Source organism: Coffea eugenioides, chromosome 5, assembly GCF_003713205.1.
Source record: "Coffea eugenioides isolate CCC68of chromosome 5, Ceug_1.0, whole genome shotgun sequence".
In the NCBI taxonomy this organism is placed as follows: domain Eukaryota; kingdom Viridiplantae; phylum Streptophyta; class Magnoliopsida; order Gentianales; family Rubiaceae; genus Coffea; species Coffea eugenioides.
Genome location: NC_040039.1, coordinates 50990898 through 51010144, shown reverse-complemented (window position 1 = coordinate 51010144; position 19247 = coordinate 50990898). Strand labels below are relative to the sequence as shown.

Below are 19247 nucleotides of genomic sequence, written 5' to 3'. Positions count from 1 at the left end.
CGAGACATCTTGCTAGAAGTCGGTGCCAGAGTATCTACCAAGAACCGTACTTGTGTACGGGGAAGAAAATGTGAAGAAGAGACAAGGGTAGTCTCGTCAACGAAATTTTTAGTTGTTGGACTGAGGTGAAAATTTTGTACTTATTTTTGGGCCTATGATGGGCCATTCTTCAATGAAAGGCAACATCTTTTAATGTGTTCACTTTCACCTCAAAATCATATAGGGCCCTGGGGAAACAGGCTTTAAGACCCTTTAACCGAGGTATCCAATGAGATTTCTTAGACGCCCTAAAAGCATTCGCTCACCGTACCAGCCCAGGCGAAAATAGGCTTTAGGGGAATTGATAGGAAGAGCTCATTATAATCTTCTTAATATAACTACAAAGCAAAGTTTTTACTAGTGATTTACAGTACACCGGCTGTATTTGCATCGAGGATTTTTAAGGGGACAAAAATGGTACTCCCATTAATTAGCTTGACCAAATATAGATTATTCACATACGTAGCATTTTACTACATGGGCATTTAATTTAGCAACCAATGGCCAGTTGACGATGAACCATATGGCTAAAAATAAAAGTTTGGGGACGGGTCAGTCATGGGGGTTAAAATTTAATCATTTCCATAATTGCCTCGATACTTTTAACCTCCCGTCTAAGTTCTGCATTGAAATTCCCTGTCAAGGATGCACTAGTTCAACAGCAACAGAGACCCATACAACAAGGATACAATGTATAGGCTTCCACCATAAAAACATCACAGGAAGTCAGTCTCCTCTATGACGTGATAGAAGAGTACACATCTTCCTTGCAGATACCAAGATAATAACAGAAGGCAAAAATTGATGATGATATCTTGGAAAGCTTCATCCACGAATATTTATTTAGATATAGGAGTCTCAAGGCCATCATGCACAAAAAGGAAAAACTTCTCCCCAGCAGATATTAATATATAAAAACAAAAAAGAATGTATATACAAATGAGTCTTCATTAATTATGCGTCTCCTGATCCATAGATGTGGCAAGGAGCCATAAATAACCAATTTCCTAGCCACGGGATCAAAGACGCAAAAATTTGCTTCAGAAAAGGGCGACGGTGCCTGAAATTACCCCCATCTCAAACTTCGAAAATCTGATGCATCCCCGTTAAGTCGAAAATTCAATTTGACTTGTATGCTACGAATATCTGATTTGAGCTTTAATGCTTCATGATCTGCAAAATAAATAAATGTCAGAGCCTCGTGGGAAAAAAGACACACTAGACAAAATACACAAAACTCTTCAGTAACATCCAAATGCCAAAATGAACTTAACATTGGCTCCAGATCCTATGTCAACAAACTTGTCCAAATTTGGAAATTTGGTCTCAATACCCATTTCAAACAACTAGTATCAACAAAGCTTAAAGCATCAAACATCGGTTCTAATAGTACGCAAGCAGAAACTCTGAAAATGCTGCTGGCTAAGAAACCTATTCATAAGAACTACAGGAAGAAAAAGGATTCAATGGACAGCTTATCTTCGGGTTTTTCAATCAAGAAGGTTGAAATTAGGATTTTTCATTTAAAAAAAACAAAAACAAAATGGGCATGATGAATGGACTGGCAAGAAGCAAATAGCTATGCAAGACCTGCATTTTTCTTCTGAAGAGAAAAATGGAGGAAGAACACCGTGAAAAGTGAACACAAAACGAGAAGAGTTGCACTCATTTCACAAGGGCACTAACATGTACATGAAATTGCAGTATCAAATTCCACCAACTTCTAGGGCAGACACTTCTGAGATATTTTATCCAAAGCCAAATCCTTCACTAGCTTCATGGATAGCCAGTAGCAAGCGCTCTTGAAGCTGTTCCTTCGACGTATATTCGGGGAGGTCCAGTTGGTTGAAACTGGAAAAAAAAAAGGATTTGAAAGTTAAAAATATGACACAAATCTGAGCAACCAGCAGATATTAAAAGCTAGGGACAAGTGAACTAGTAATCCTGTCTACGTACGTTACTAAACTTACCATGTATGAGCTGATGGCAGTCTTTCAGGAGCTCCATATGCCTTGTGAATTTGAAACCTCTGAGCACCAGAAATACCTTGCAATGCCTTAAAGCCCTCCAAAGGAACCTAAGAAAATAAAAGCGGAGCTAAGAAATGACTTCTGAAATCTCATTGAACCAAAATTACATCATGTATTACTGAGTAAACATCTGTCTCACTCATGCTGTACCAATCTCATTTTTTGTTACAGTTTATTTCAGTGAAGACAACAAAGGTCATTGTTACAAGAATAATATCCCATGTTTAGTTGTTGAGATAACAAACATTTCTATTTACATAGTGATATTGTGTACTTTATTTATCTAACACTCCAAAAGAAGTATTTCAATACTTCTCAATATTTACGTAAATAATTTTTATTCACCTATTTTATTCCACCAAAATAAACTGAAGCATTTTCCCAATTTGTCAACTTTCTCAAAGCCAATTATAGCCATGACTCCAAATCCCTCTTCTAGTAAATAAAATATCCAAGAAACTTAAGCTCACTTTCAGATTTTTCTGAGAACTCCTTCACTAGTTATACCTCCACAATAACTAAGTTATCAATCTATAAGCAGCATGCAAGCTATTAAAAGTTATTAATAACAAATGTCGGATCAAAATTACTTAAGGGACACCAGATTACCTTAGATGTACCAGTAACAAATTGCAATAATCTTGCCATATCTTCCTTATTGAAGCCTTTGACAACTTCCCAAAACCACTGAACAACACAAGATGCAGCTGTGTATCCTGTGTACTCGGTGTTGGCCTTTAAATCATCCACTACAAAGGAAATCACCATTAAGATACTTAAAAGGACAAAGTAATAATTTCATACAAATATAAAGCATTGGAAGCCAACAAACTCACAATCTATTTCTGGAAGACCACTTATTAGCAGCTCAAGCTCTTTATCATTAAAGATAGATATAAGTTCCTTTGGCACTAATTCATTGAAGCCCTCCATGAAGGAATTAATTTGAGGCCGTATTGCATTTGTCAGAATATGGTCAGCCACAAGATCCACATATTCATGCTTTGTTTCCTCTGTGACTCTTATGTTGCTTCCGCCAGGTTTAAGCTCATAACCAGTTACCTATTTATCAGAAAAATAAAGAAGAATTAGATTCTTAGCGACTTCACCCTAATGAGCACCCATTAAATAGTAGAAGAAACTTAAAGAGATCTGAATCTTCAAACTAAGTTCAATATGTAATGCACGCCATAAACAGAAAAACTGTGACTTGAATACCTCTGTTTTCTCATACAGAATGTGCTTTTCTTCATCAGCATCCATGCAGAATGTGAGATCAGGTACATCGCTCACATCATTCTGAAGGCATTAAATAAACCATCAGCCACTCAAAAAGTATTAATAATAAACCAATGCAAACATTATGCAACTCACCTCCAGCATCCATTTCAGGTTTTTATAATAATCTGGATCAACAGCCTCTATATCATGATAAGTCACCTTCACACCAAGGATATGCTTGTAGAATGATCGCGTAAAGTACACATCTAACAGTTGCCCATCAAACAGTGCCTTCGCAACCTACAAAAGGTGTTTACTAGACATGATTACAGCTGCAAGTTCGAGGAAGAATACAAAAGACACTAAGGATTCAAAAAATAAGGAACAAAAATCCTCAAGCATTACCACGCGGCCTACAAATTTAAAATAAGAGAGATGTTCAGTCTGATAGACAGAATTTGGGTTTGGCTGGAAAGTAGCATTGTTTCCCACAGTGGTGAATAGCAAAGCCCCTTTGTCAAATACAACCCTGGAGAGCAGTTGGTACCATTCTCGTGTCAACCCACCGGCATCAATACCCTCTTCACCTTGAAAATGGACGTTTAGTCGGCCCTTCAGGTCCTGAGTTGGTCGCATCCGCAACTGATTGTATGAATCCTCTAATACATATGCTCGCCGGACACTTATTCGTAAAGGCCCTGAGAGGTGTTGCTCATGCTGTTGCCGTATTCTTGAGCGGAAATAAGCTCGCTTGTTGTCAAAATCAATAAGCCGTGGCGCTTTCAGCAACATAGAAAGAGACTTTTCCAACAGCCCAGGATTCTGCCTGACAAAGGCATTTAGAAGGCGACGATGCTTCTCAGAAAACCGAGTAAATGTCAAAGTCCCATCAATTCTCCTGTGAGAATCCAAACTGTATTTGCTAGAAAACAAAACTGGACTCCCTGCAGACTCTTTCACCTCTCTTGCAGTAGCATCAGCATAATCTTGGTGAATGAAAGAATTGTGTGCCTGTAGTTTCTCACACAAGACAAAGAAGGCCTCAATAAATGGCAAAAGTCTTTGAGTTCCAGGAGGAAGAGGCGGAGACACAGATGAAGAACCCTGTATATGCTCCCCAATGTTAACATTGGGCATAACAGAAGACAAACAGCTTTGTGTAAGCTCTGACTCCATAGCGCTAATGCATTCACTCAGTTCTTGCCACAGTGGTTCCAGAGCCACATTTAGCTTCCACGTATTAGCATGCTCTTCCTGTTCCTCAATAGTCATTGTGTCCCTGTTACTATCATTGCTCACAGAAGTGAATGTACTTAATGTTTGCAGCACCCGAAGAACAGCAGCACCAGCCATGGATCCAGCACTCAAACCCAACATGTGTGTATTTCTAAGAGTGATAAGCTCATTAACAGCTGAGCTGCTCAATTCTTGAGCTAAGCCTGAAAGCTCTGAAATGAAGAATTTGCGATGAGGAGCAGCAACAGAGGCCAACTTCTTCAGCACCTCACCAGCAAGCATGTAAATCTTGTCTGAAAGCCTGATGAACAAAAGATTAATTATGACGAAGTTGATTACATGTCAATACATTTAACTCTTTTTTCTCCTTTTGTTTCTCTTATAAAGGGTGCCAGCAGCCAAAAGGGAAGAGTTTGTGAACAAAATTTAGCGAAAACATTAAATGAAAGTTACAATTCAATAGATAATCTACAGGAAACACAATCCACAGGCAAACAAATAACTACCCAACACCATAGCTACATCATAGTGGGAAAGAATTACCCCTCATGGCCAAGAATGCTGCAGAGATTGTGCAGATCAGATTGTGGAAGCTGCAAGAATATATGATAGATGTTCATGTTCTTCTCACAGTGTGGGGTGGATTTCCTAGCAGGGTTGCTTTCATCATCTTGATGATTTGATTCAACTGGTAACAAAGAACTGTCTTTCTCAACATCACCAATATTCCCACCACTGGATGGATTTTGAATGTGAGCTGCTGCTTCTTCAGAATGAGATTGACATTCTAATTTGGATACTGCAGTGTGTACCACCACTTGAATGAGACCCATGACCTGCATAATTAAAATTAAGAAACATCACAGGTAAACTAGGCGAAGAAACATAGACAAGAATTTATGAAACCATAAAGAGAGTATCACTGCCACAAATATATTGAGCACACCTGCTCAAGATGAGCAATGCTGCGTAAGAACAGAGGTTGACTCAAGAGTTTGAGAAACAATATCAAAGAGATATCGCCCTTTTCAGAGCATCCCAAACTGTTTGATTGGTTGTCTCCTTCCAACATTTTCTCCTTGCCTTTATCCTTCTTGGTTTCTGAAGTGTCTGCATTTAGGGCTTCTGGAACAAGAGAAGAATCAAAAAAGAACAGAAGACTGGCAACAGCTGAATGATTGTTGGCAAGGTAAGTCAAAATCTCAAGAATCCGACGCAACACCAGTGGAGGAAGGCCTGCAAAGGAATGAAATCATCCATAAGATCAAATTTTGGAACCACAAACTACTTACATTCAGCAGAAAGGAGAAATACCATCAAACAACTGAGATCGGCCATAAACAACATTGGACTGACACCCATAAAGCCTTAGTGAATTCGATGTTGTCAGTCCACCAACTGATCCTTCGTTTACAGGCTTGAGGGCATCAAGCAGACGATGAACAAGAATGGCTCTTGTACTACTGTGCGCACATAAGTTCAACAAGAGTCGTTGCAGAAGACCTTTACCAAGAGGCTGAAAGCATGAAAAGTATGAGTACCACCTTAACTCACAAATACACAGATAACTACATGGAGTTAGAAAAAACAAAGTAACAAAATGTCTCAAGGTTCTCAAAGAACTACTAGTAGTAGTCAATGAGATATATCTTACTTGTGCTAATCGCAAGAGACGAATCAATGCCTTCAAGGAGTCTGCATCCAAGAGTGGCTCCCCTTCAAGTTCCTTCAACTTCAAACTCTCTGTAATAGAAGACGACGCCCTCCTGCCAATTGTAACCCCAACACCTCGGTCCATCACCGCATGCCTATCAAAGCCCAAGCCATTTCTCCGATGGTTAAACCTGTGGCTACCTCCAAACAAGCTGCGAGCTTGATAATGACTCATTGCTCTGTCCCTCAGCATTTGTGCTTCAGCAAGCAGAGGAGAGGGCAAAGCAGATAAAACTGCTTCTGAAGATGTTAAAAGCACCTGGAACAAGCAGCATAAGTTATCACCAGAATTAAAGGACAAAAGAAAACAGTTGAAAGTGCAAACCTCTTCACGCAAATCAGCCGGGAAAGTGGCAATAATTGAGGCATTATCCATTTCAACAGGCTGCCCAGCAGCCTGCTGTGCAACCCTTTGTGCTCTTTGTTGTGCCAGAACTTCTGCTTGTATATCTGGAGGAAGAGCTGCTAAAAACTCTGGATCTATGTCTTCAGCTGCTGGTGGAGTATAAGTTGGAGGCTGAGTGGACTGGGCTTGCTGTGAGGCAAGAACTTCTGCTCGCAGATCTTCAGGAAGTGCTTCCAAAAAGGTTGGATCAATACCATTGCCATTAGAAGCGTCATTATTCACATTAGTTTCATCAGTCTGACTAGCCTCTTGGACAACCTCAATCTGCCTATAGGATGGCTCCTCTCCGTTGACGTCCGAAGTAGATAGCAATTGATAAGACTGGTCTCCTTCCATAAACACTGCATTCATATCAACATCAGCATTGACAGAAGAAGCATGACTAAGAGTAGCATCCGGCATATCTGACCCAGTAATTATAAGTGCATGATTACTAGACTGACTATCAGCTGCTGATGGGCTATGATGGCCTAAATTTTGCAGGTGCAAATAATGGGGACTACCAAGTCCATCAGAACTCCTAGAACCAACTGGATCAGCCTGTGAGTACATTGATGGGGCAACTGAACCCTGCATAACACTTAATTGCTCCATGGCACTGCCATTTTCTTCCCCAGTTTCCATGATATCCTGTGCTTCTGGAGTGTTCTCCGAAATTAAATTGGCTGCAGGTTCACTCAGTTGATGGGGATCACCTGCTTGTTCAGTAACAACCTCCCGATCAACTGCTTCCTGAGAACACTGACCTTCACCTAATCGATCAATTCCAGGATCATTCTCCTGAATTTGTACATCATGCTGTTGAGCAACAGTGCTATCACCATCTAGTGGCACTTGACTATCAGCAACCAAGAGGGTATCTGCCTGCTGTTTCGCAGACGTGTTTTCTGACAGCCTTTCATTCAGATGATTGGGAGCATTGTTGCTCATTTGAGATATGAACAGTTCTTCAATTGCCTGAGCAACAGTTGCAGCTTGACCACCAGCTTGGGGTTGGCCATCATCTGTCCACCGGCCATCACCAGACACCCTTCGCCCAGGCACTCGAAGAGACTCCAAACCAACAGAAAAATCTGCCAATGGTGGCGGTGCTGAACCACCTACTCGATCACCAAAGAGACTAGATGGTGCATTGTCATAGGGAAGAACTGGAGCATCAAACATGTAAAAATGAGATGCATCAAGATTTCCGGTAGAGAAACCTTCAACATCCCTGGCTGAATTTCCAGTTGCAGACCACATTGAAACCAAATCAGAAGATGGTGATGGCCTCGAGAGGAGAGGATGTCGAAGACCAGTCCTATCTGTGGCAGATCGCTCAAACGAATTTCTGTTTATCTGACGGCGACGTTCAAATCCAAAAGTTCTACGAAGGCCAAAAAGGTCATCCACATTCACTCCTTCAAAGGGCTCCGCAGCAACATCAATGAGTCCACCCCCAGTTCCTGGTTGCCCAAGTACTTGTAAATGATCCAGCCCATCTAGGGCTTCCCTCCACCTAACCTCAATAACACGATTCTCATGGAAATCATCATCCTCTTCATCAACCATATCCTCGTTATATTCATCCCCACCAGCTTCATCATGATCCTCCACATCAGTATCAGCTAGAGACATCAGTGCAGTGCCATCTTCTCCAATATCTTCATCCTCTTCGTCCCCGTCATCATCATCCTCATCATCCTCGCCATCATCGCCCATGTCATCATCTTCATCGCCCATATCATCAACTACCCTATTCTCAGCATGAAAGGCCATACCAATTTGATCTCTGTTTTCCATGACACCAGCTTCTTCCATATCCTCACGCACATAATCCAACCCAAGTTCCAAAGGTGGATTTCCATTTGCAGACTCCTCTATCCTCATTTCATGCTCCATAGACTGGATTGAATCTCTACCCCCATCACCTCCATTTTGGGAGCTTTCTGGAGGCTGTTGTTCTGAACTTGCAGCACCCGTGGCTTCCTGTTGGCAGTTTCCATGACCATTAGACTCTGCTGTTCGAGAGGCTGAGGTTACATTTACATTCTCATCAGATCTTCCACTGACGCCAACAGCTTTTTTCTTGTTCAAACAGTCAGACTTTGCTAGTTGCTCACTAGCATTAGCAGCTCTTGTTAGGCTTTCCAAAGACTTGAGTATGAGATTCACAATTTTTGGAGCATCAGGGTGGTCCAAATCGAGTTTCTGCAGAATGCCAGACAAACACCGAGCCATCCCCTCTTCTATCATGCTTTTGGCCACATCAGGAGAGCAACCAGAGCCAGGTAAATTACTGGAAGATGAGTTCTTAGATAAAATAGCATATACCAAATCAACAAAAGCAAGGACCTTTTTATCTGGCAAAAAGCTACAACTGGATGAATTACTTTCTGAATTTGAAAATGGAGATAATGCTTTTGCAAGTTCGTTAATCACTCGCCTACGCCCTTCACCTGAGCGGCTGGAAAGAACAACCAAAAAGTAGGAAGCCTTTTCAGAAAGCTTATTTTTCCATTCGTCTGGACCTGCAGTTTTATCAATTGGAAGGGGAAGAAGCCGATGTAAAACATGATGGATGATTCCACCCTGTCCAGAGCAGTCTAATTGATTAGATCCCCGAAGTTGAGACAGTTCAATACCCCGTCTCAAAATTACTCCAGCAGTATGTACATACATCAAAAGAATATCACTCAGTAACTTGAGAACAAATGTCACCTTAGCCAGACCTGCAGATTTCTCTGAAAAACTATTTGTCTCAGCATTCCTCGTCTCATCAACCTTGGACTTTCCCTTTATCTTGGTTGTAGATTCATCTACCTCCATAGCATTCTCATAAGCAGCGAAATCTTCGTCACTTTTCTTCAATGGAAATGTCAATACAATTTCAAGAAGTTGATCCACCACCAGAGTGAGATTCACAGGAACCTTCTTGTGGGCTTTAGAGCACTTTGCAGGTCCATCATGCATTTTATGATCAGATATTCGAACAGAATCATTGGAAGCCATCCCAGCTTCAACACCAGAAGCTTTTTGTTTCTCTTTCTCCTTCTCTCGATCTTTTTCTTTTGATAACACAATTGTGGTCCTTCCTCCAGATGATTCCAACTGACAAACAGCAGTTGCTGCTTTCATAAAGACCCCTGGATCTCTAGATATAACAGGTGCCATTGATGTCAAAAATGTTCTAACAGAGACACGACCAACATGACGATTTCCACTTAGAGTTTGTCGTATCTCCAATTCCATAGCTGTTTGCAGTGTCTGAGGGTCTTCAATAAGATGTCGAATAATTGCAGATGCCAAGGTATCATACCCTGGAAAAAAGCAACTCCTTGGAAGACCAAATAGAGCTGCCAAGCCACCATTTTCAAGAAATTGCAAAGCCAGAGCATGTTGTTTTGTCAAGCGAGCACATAACTGAAGAACGGCCTGCATAACCAAAGCTGGTACATGCTGGTTTATCAAGTCACAAGCAATAATCAATACATTACCACAATCTTCCATCGTCAAAAAGCCTGTAGGTTTTCCAAATGTTTTCTCAAAGATGGTGCTACTTTCTTTATCCTGCAAAAGAGGAGTGGATTTTTTCTCAGCAACATCTTCCAGAACTGGAGATGCAACATGTTCCTCTGATGAGTCAGGTATTGGTCCTGCTGCAGTCTCTTCTGTACTTTCACGAGAGATTCTGGGCCTGGATTGCAACAAATTATCCAGGATTAGAAGTAAAGCACTAATACATTTCGGGCTCAAAATCTCATTTCCTGAAGTAGTCCTTGCTTTGAAGTTCATCAAGATATCAATTGCCAATGGGACAATGCCACTCTGCACAGCAATTTGTCGAGCATTTTCATCTTCAGATAAAATCAATGCTAAAGTATGTGAAACCATGCACAATGCACTATTATCCTTTGAGAATTCCATGGGGCACTGCTTTAGCTGCTTTACAAGATAAGGAATCACCCGATCACGGTCTTCTCCTTTGTTCCTATTGCAAAGAGTCACAAGCAAATCTGTCAACTGGAAAGCCATTGAATCACTACTGTGAAACAACTTCATTGTTGCAGCAAGGATGTCATCAACAGAAGGGGTCTTAATTTGTTCCTCTTCTGCCAAAACATCCACTGATTTTTCTGTGTTATCGACTTTAGATGCTTCTGAGGAATTTCCTAGAGATAAAGCAAGTGCACGAGCCAATTCATCATCCTCCAGCACAGGATCTTCAGCATGACTAAATAACCATTCCATAGCCATTTCGACACTATTAGTTTCCACTCTTCTTAATGCCTCCTCAGCTCTTGCTCTTGAGAACCCCATCTCAACAATGGTAGCAATGGTAGCTTCATCAGGTGGTGGAGCCACCAAACGTTGGTTTGTATTCCCTAACAACCCACTACGATTTTGTTTAACATCACCAACACCAGAATATACATGAGTGATTAGTGAAATAATAGAAGTTATAAAAACTGGATTACAATTTGGAAACAAAGGGTGATTCCAGATGGGAACTATAGCATCCAGAACCTGAGACTGCAGCATACGAACAAACACTTCAGGGTCCTTAGGAACAGGAAACAATCCAATAGACAGACCAACTGCAACAGGTTGCACAAGCAGCTGTGCCTGGGATGCTGAGGTTGGAGACAACAGCAAAGAAGAATTGATAAAATATTCAAGAAGGCGACAATAACTCTGCAATGTATCAAGCAGCCACGAACTGTGAGACAATTTGCCTTCCTCAGCATTCTTTTCATGATCAAGACCAGAAGCTGGAAGCGAATAAGGTAGTGTCCACAGCAACGCACTTGTAGCTTCAAATGTTCTTAGAACCTCCTTAAAAGCTCCATGAACATAAAAATTGTTGATCATCACTGTGTAACAGGTCCGACGCCTACCATCAAATGTAAGAGCCACCATATCATCAACCAACTTCCCAAGATAGCGACACTTGACTGACAGTGAAATTTCATGCCCAGAAGAGTAAGAATATCCTGAAAACCCAAAAGCCTCTTGAAAAACTTTAGATAAGGCACTTCCAATGATTTTTGAAGCTGAACTCAAAGATCCTGTCTCAGTCCTTCGACGGTTTGGAGATGTAAATCCCTTGACAAGAGCAGTGAAGAAAGTACGTATGCTGGAAGCAAGTTTTGTAAGTGTCTCTAAAACAAGAACCTCAGGACTTTTCTTCTTCAAATCCTGGGTAGCAGGCTCTGTGCCATTAGCTGCACTTTCAGGATCTATTTGCAAAGATTCCAAATGCCTGCCAGCCCTTGCTCCCCTTAAACGTGCCAAACCATGTCGACTACGACGATTAAAACCTTCACTTGAACGAACAACAGAAATAAACTCCCGTTCCAGACCCCAAGGGGAGTGAGAACTCGTCCTGACAGTAACTGGATTTGTATACCTGTACGAGACAATGTTTGCATCATCGTCACTCTCTCTTCCAGCTGCATTAGAAGCACCACCCTCAGCACTTTCAGGCTCTGCTTCAACATTCCGCTTCTCGTCAGCCTTTGTGTCACAACACAAAGATACTTGCCATAGTGTATCCCTATAAACCCTGCCAAGATCCTTAAACACATCAGAATCTGCCGAACCGAGTTCAGAAATAATGGTAGTTGTACCCTTCAACAAAGAATTGGCAAGAGACAGTATCCCTTCAAGACTGGAAAGGCATCTCAAGAATTTCGATCTCTGTGCAACTTCCAGCTGAGCAAGTGGCATGCCTTCCACTGAAACTAAAAGTTCAACTGTCGCCTTCAAATGGTCTCTCAAGAAGGAACATACTGCACGAGCTAGAGAAACAGAGTGCTGCGGGGAGAAGTTCTTAAATGCAACAGATATGCTTTGACCAACAGAAACGGAAAGAGGCATGGAAGGCAACACAAACAACTGCAAGACAGCCTCAATTCCCTTTTTCTCAACAAAGATACGGCAGGCATCAGAATTCTGTAGGATTGTTTCAAGAAGACGAGCAGCATTGCCTATACAATCAGGAAGAAAAGATTCAATATTTACTATTGAGGCATCCAAAGATGTTTCAACTGCTTGCTCCGAGCTTTCAACCTTGCACAAATCCCTACCATCTGCTACAGCCATGCACTTATCCTCAACATCAGTTTCCATGGGGACATGTCCAGTAGAGCCTGGCGAATCGGTAGAGGAAGCAGATTCAGGGCCAGAACCAAGTTTTGCAATGTTGTTCAGTATTTCAATCAACATATCCACTCCAGGTCCACGCAATTGTGAAGCATGACGCATTAGTTCATCCAGACCACTAGACAAGGAACCTGGAGTGTCACCAGTAAGGGCACGCAAGTATGTCCTAGATGTAAAAATTTTCACAAAGCACCTTAAAGCATTGTGATCTTTCACAGCCTGAAGGCCATTGTTATTCAAACACAAGGCATCGAGGCACTGCGGTATGCAACTAATAGCTTCAGAAGAACATAATACACCGTCCATAATAGCATCCATAAACGTGGCAGGAAGACCTGCCTCTTCTAGAGCACCAAAGCAGGTAGGATCTTTGTGAATGAGATCACTCATCACAGTTGCAGCAAGAGAGAACAACCCACCACCAAAATCTTTTGCTCTCCTGAAAATTATGGATAAGCAACGTGGCAGCAAGCTCTCTTCTGAACCAGAAATACGAGCAGTGGCTCCAGGAGCATAGGTTCCCAAGGATATTGCACGCAACAAGGCTTTCATCAGTAACCGTCGATGATATGCAACCAATGCTTCTGAATAAAGAGGCTGCATGTTATCTAGATCAGAAGAAGACTCCGTGACTGCTTGTGAACTGCTAGATTCAGAACTGTCAAGGTCAACAATGGAAGAGCTTAGCTGCTTTGAGCCATTTTCTATATGAGACACTTCTACCTTTAGACGTGATATGGTATCATCCAAACCACCCAAGTCCCTGAAAAGTGCAGCAGCAGGGTTGCTGTAATCCATGAAGGCTTCTAGCACATGTACAGCCATGCTGACCAAATGCAAATGCTGAGGGTCCATATCTTTAAGTAGAGGCAAAAGAGTAGGTATAAATCCTGCTTCGCGCATGGCTGAGCAGCCTGATGATGATGAGACCAAAACAGTGACGAGAGATAACAAAGCCTCCGCAAAAACAACAGACCATTTTGATGAACTATTCACAATGGAATCAATGGCTTTTTGCATAAGGCTAGATAGAATACCACGGTGCCCACCAGATGTTACAGCAGTCAATACAGTAGGCTGACGTGCTCGATCCTGACAAATGGCAACCAAGGAAAGAATACTCAAAATCCGAATCTTCTCAGGGATCGCAGCTTCATAGCTTAACAAGGTAACCAATTCATTGATGAATTCCGGCTCAGCATTAAAGAAAGAGACCAAGTCATCAGCATCAGTACATGCTTGAACAAGAACTACAAAGGCATACAGGCGAATGCATGTATATTGTTGTCGCATGGCAAGGGAGCTAAAAGCCCTCGCAAATCGCAATCTTGTCAAAAGAGAAAATCTCAAACTAGGGGGAACTCTGTACTCTACAACTAATTTATTCAACAGCTCCAAATCAGACTCCTTTCTGTTATCAACATTGGGCAAATGAATGATTTGTAGCCCTTGGGGATGTTGCTCTGCAGTACCTAACTCATTTAAAGATTCATTTACAGCATAGAACTCAAAGTGTAAGGTGCAACCCAACTGACGAGCAACTGCATCAGAACCATTCTGCACAGCACAAGCAACTAATCCGAGGCCTTCTTCTTTTCCTCCCCAACCTTGTGCAAAAGCAAACAATTTTGACCTGAGAGAAGTATCTCTTATGATATACTTCCCAATTGTTTTCTTTAAAAAAGCAGCCAAAGTTTGCAAGCATGCCTCAACTACATCTGCATCAGTGGAAGTAAGCAGAGACGACAAATGATGCTGCACCAATATTACAAGTACGTGGTTAAACTGCAGGTAAAGGCAGTAAAAATTTTGAAAGAAAATTGATAAGGTAACAAAAACTAGATAAAACAAATTACTTGCACTAATAAAAACTCACTCTTGTAGTCATACAATGATAATCTTCGCTTAACTAAACAAACTTAGAACATGAATTTACTTCACAAATCCAATTGACGACAGGGCTTACGAAACTAAATGGGAGTTTGAAAACAATTCCAAACAGAACTCTGAAAAATGTTAGTTCAGTTGCAGAGATCTAATATAGTCAGCTAAAAATTTTTCTCTGTGTTTTCCCCGAAAGCCAAGCTTTCCTGTGTAAATTCTGTACCTTACTTCCAACTGATGTTCAATGAGTTCAGTTGCCCAATTAAGAGTCAAAAGTTAAATTTATATCTCGCCTAACTTTTGACAGGTAAGTCCGTAAGCAGAAAAATACTTTCATATCCATAAGCACTTCTAAAATGTATATTTACAAACTGTTCATCTTATTGTAGATCCGCATGCCTATTACAACTAACCAACTCCACATTTCCTCTGCTTCAACAGCAGCTAATCCATGTATCCGATTCTTTTGAAATAGATCAATTAAACTCATCCAAGGTACATAGTCTCAACTTACTTTGTGGCTTCCTAGCTCCACAGCATCTAGTCCTATTCCACAGCATATTAGAATGCATGTTCTCCCTTTTCCCCAAACTTTATAAAACTGCTGCTACATTAAGCAATATTTGGATTCAGAATAACTGAAAACTTTCATAATCTTGTGGGCTTCCATGAAAAACACATCATAACAACTAATAGGATTTCAAAGATTACTATCTTAAACATTATCCCAGTGCACTGCTTTCTCAATCATGTAGTTAGAGGTTAACACTTTTTAATATTACTGGCATCTTACACTGCAGCTGAATAGCAAAACACATTTTACGGCCATCCCAAGCAAATCGGAGTCAAGACAATTCGATGCTTGATCAAATCCAGTTTTCATGAGAAGATGTATACCTCGTATGAGCTATAGAAGTGCTTATTTGTGCAGTTCTCCAAGATTACCCTTATAACACGCAGAATCTGAATAATAGCCTCCCTAGGGAAGGGAGGATCAGACTCCAAAAAGTTGTCATCAAGCTGCAAATCCTTCCTTGGTTTTATGTATTTCTCAAAAAAGGTATCAAAATGATTAAAAAGATCGACCCAGTGATGAAAATCTCCCTGCATCAATTAGAAATTCAGTAACTCTGAAAGAAAATGCATTGCAAAGGAACTAGAATTAATGACACTCATAAAGTGCACCTTTTCAAACTCCCAAACAAAACTTTTCAGCGGTTCCTCAATATTTTCAAGAGGAGTAGAAGTAACATTGTTGATGAAATATTTAATCCTTGGAGGCTGCAATAAGGCGGAAAGGACAACGATTAGCAAAAGTCACGTACATGACCCAGTGAATTAGCCTAATCCATCGACATCCCAAAAATAATAGAAATGTAGATGAAAATTGGAATAGCATAGATCAGAAAAATCACAGCTTAATAATCCAAACAGAACAACAGAACATATCCATGGAAAAAACTAGAATACGCTGTACACTGTTTTGTAAAACTGATGCTTTTTTCCCAAGTAGATATCAAGTTCTAAAAAACAAATAAGAAAAATAAAAATTGAAGAGCTGATACGAGCAGCATTCAGAAAAATATCCCAAGAGTATCACTTGTTCCTTTCCAGCATTTTCAAAATTGGTAAATGACAACTGAGAAGCTCAATTGTGTAGAAAGGATTGAGTTTTACAGAACGACATTACCCCTACTTCAACAAAAACAGGTGAAAATTCCTAAAAAGAATAAGCTTTACAATTCTCGTGCATGAGTTTCACAAATAAAACAATCTTCTCACAGTTCAAATCACTTCAGCTATACAGTAACAAGTACAAACTATAATTCAGCATTAAAAAAAAAAGGAACAAAACTTTAGCATAAAATTCAGCAAATACTCAATCAACTAAGTAGTTCAACAAGCAATAAACTAAGTAGTTTAATAAGCAAGGTTAAGGTTACGAACCACTTCAACAGCTCTCCTCCGTTTCAACTTCATATTGAAATCAACCAAATGAAACCATTGCCTGATTGGAATAACAAACTACAAAGTCGACCGATTCTATAGCCTAGAATCGATCGGATATGAGTTCTATCAGCAAACTGAAAAGAAAAATAGTAGATAAAATCAATGAGGCGGATCGGGCGCTGGAGAAATGAGATTAAGATATGAAGAGGCGATAAAACAAATTGAAGAGATGAATTTTCTGCTTTTTTAGCCGATCGTGAATTTCTAGGGTTTTTTTGGAGAAGGGTTTTGGGATACGATTGGTGAATGTTGATCGCACGGAGATAATTATACAGAGAGAAAAATAGGTCTGCAGCGAGAAATACAAATTAAAACCACTCAGCAAAGGCCTCCTCTTTGTGTGGGCTATTTATACAGAGACAGACGCAGAGGAGAAGGGAAGTAGTAGTAAAATTTCAAAAGTACAGAGAAATTAAAGGATAAAAAAAATGTAATTCTGCTCTGGGGATAACACGTAGTATTATAAAGATAATTTGTGTCCAAAAATATCCATGGGTTTCTAAACAAGTCTAGCTAGTTCCACACCAAAATGCTCTCTAATTGGTTTTAATTTTTTAATAATTATATTAAATTTATGATTGGACTGGGCTCAATTGTTAATGTGAATTGAGTTTAAACAAGATTTTACCAAAGACACAATTTCAACTGCTTGAATTTTTACATGCAAACTTTAGGTGTTATATTTGTCAAAAACAAAGATCTGAATCTAGTTAAAAAGTTATGAAACACTACTATCATCATATGAGGGTTTTAAAAGTTTTTTGGTTAGTTGATGAATCAAATTTGGGCAAGCGTTTAAACAAATTCAATCAACGAGCTTAAACAAATGACTAGCGATATGATTTTCTTAATTATAATCTTGTATTTAAAAATTTCTTCGTTATAACAAAAAAAAAAAAGGAACTCTACTTATTAGAAACGAACTTTGATTAGCAAAGTAAGGTTGTGTTTGGATTGCATTTTCCGTCATTTTTCATGGAAAAATTACTGTAGCGATTTGATATATATGAGGAAAAAATGTGATAGGAAAATGTGATCACGGAAAACGACAATATTTTTCGATGAAAACAAGCAATCCAAACAAGGCCTACCTTTCTAATTAATCTTACTCATTGCGAATGGTATTGCACAGGTGTGTGCGTATATATATTGGCTCAAAAGGTTTTTGGAAGTGATTCAAGAACTCTTGACTGTAAACTGTAACTATAATTGTTGGTAATAGCAAATTACTATAATAGCAACTAAACTTTTTTCAGCAGTGAAGATTTGGCCACTCAATCATGAATAGTATGTTTTTACCCACTGAACTATCAAAAGTTTTAATTTTGAATCATTTCGTCTGATTTAACCACTCTGTCCGATCTAAAAGCCCACACGATTCACGAAACGTATTATCAATAGTTAGATTGACAGAATTAATGGTGAAGTCAAATGAAATGGCAAAACATTTACACTTTTGATAGTTTAATGCGCAAAAAAACATACTATTAATAGTTTAATGGCAAAAACTCATCAGACTACTTTCAAAAAGTTTAATGGTTACCTGATCAGTAATTTGTTCATAGTAATCATCACTCTATCTATCAAAAGAGTAGCAAAATGGATAAGAAAATCCCCGTTTAGAATGTCATTAATTAGCAAGGGAGTAATCCAGTTGAACAACTGAATATCTCTCAACCTTGATTTTATTTATTGATTATATCTCCAAACGAATTTGATGTTGTTATTTAACTTGCATTTGCAAACACTACTAACTAACTATTATTGAGTTGCATTAGAGTTCAAGCAACTTTTGAATTGAACGTGGCATAGGAGCATATGATTGTTTTAAAAACTTAAAATAAAATAAAATTGGATGGGAAATTGACATGTTGGCGAACAATAAAATAATCACGGTTGAAAATTTTTTAACTCCCTACATCTATGTGTATTCCATTTTTGAGTACCATAGTATCTGTTTTAATTATCAATCAATAAAGGATGCATTAGTAAGCAAGTTTTTGTTGCGTACACGGTACAAGCGAGGGAGAGACTTGATGGGGCGACATTGGCTACTTGACTTTCGACCAATCGACAGTCATCCATTTCTTACCAACGAAGTACACGGTTCTGTAGCAGTAGTAGTGCTACAGTGAAGATTTCCGAACAAAAGCTAGAGCCTAGACAGACAGATCGTGTCCATTATTTCCAAAAAAAAAAAAAAAAACTTTTTCACACTAGCTTTGGGTAAGGGACTCGAATTTCAGTCCTCGTTCCTTTTCCCCAAACCATACAGTGGCATCTCTTTTTCCCGTACATATGTTTCATTGTATGCTGATGGGTCATGGCTCACTCTCTGAATCATAAATATTACTATTATTTATTGTTATCTTTCAGCTTGACAGTGCATATCTTTACAGATTTTATATACTTTAAGATGCTTAGAACCCGTTTCCCAAAGGAAAAAGTTTGTTTGTTTGTGTGGCTGGGTGGTGGGGGGAAGATGCTTAGAACCAATGGCTAGCTCATTGCCATGCAAATATCTCGAAACACCCTTTAACAAAGTCATGAATAAGTCTTTCCCA

At 39.7% G+C, this 19247-nt stretch overlaps 1 protein-coding gene across 1 annotated transcript; it reads right to left on the bottom strand.

Annotated features, from left to right (window-relative positions):
• Window positions 1-852: 852 nt before the first annotated feature.
• Window positions 853-16979, bottom strand: LOC113770133 (E3 ubiquitin-protein ligase UPL1). The gene is made up of 16 exons (XM_027314503.1): window positions 16621-16979; window positions 15859-15954; window positions 15571-15777; window positions 6565-14544; window positions 6181-6498; window positions 5841-6042; window positions 5473-5762; window positions 5070-5362; window positions 3696-4827; window positions 3444-3590; window positions 3288-3368; window positions 2906-3131; window positions 2679-2818; window positions 2010-2116; window positions 1726-1890; window positions 853-1212 (listed from the first exon to the last, which is right to left on the bottom strand). The coding sequence occupies exons 1-15, from the start codon at window positions 16651-16653 to the stop codon at window positions 1788-1790; spliced, it is 11355 nt and encodes a 3784-aa protein (XP_027170304.1). The 5' UTR covers window positions 16654-16979; the 3' UTR covers window positions 853-1212; window positions 1726-1787.
• Between the last annotated feature and the right edge of the window lie 2268 nt (window positions 16980-19247).

Bases quoted from the DNA above. Each gene is read 5' to 3' on its own strand.
- LOC113770133 (XM_027314503.1), bottom strand. From the start codon at position 16,653: ATGAAGTTGAAACGGAGGAGAGCTGTTGAAGTG. The intron at 6,043-6,180 runs GTAAGATATATC...TCATGCTTTCAG, and splicing joins GTCTCTTGCGATTAGCACAA to CCTCTTGGTAAAGGTCTTCT. The intron at 3,591-3,695 runs GTAATGCTTGAG...CACCTTTTGTAG, and splicing joins TTAAATTTGTAGGCCGCGTG to GTTGCGAAGGCACTGTTTGA.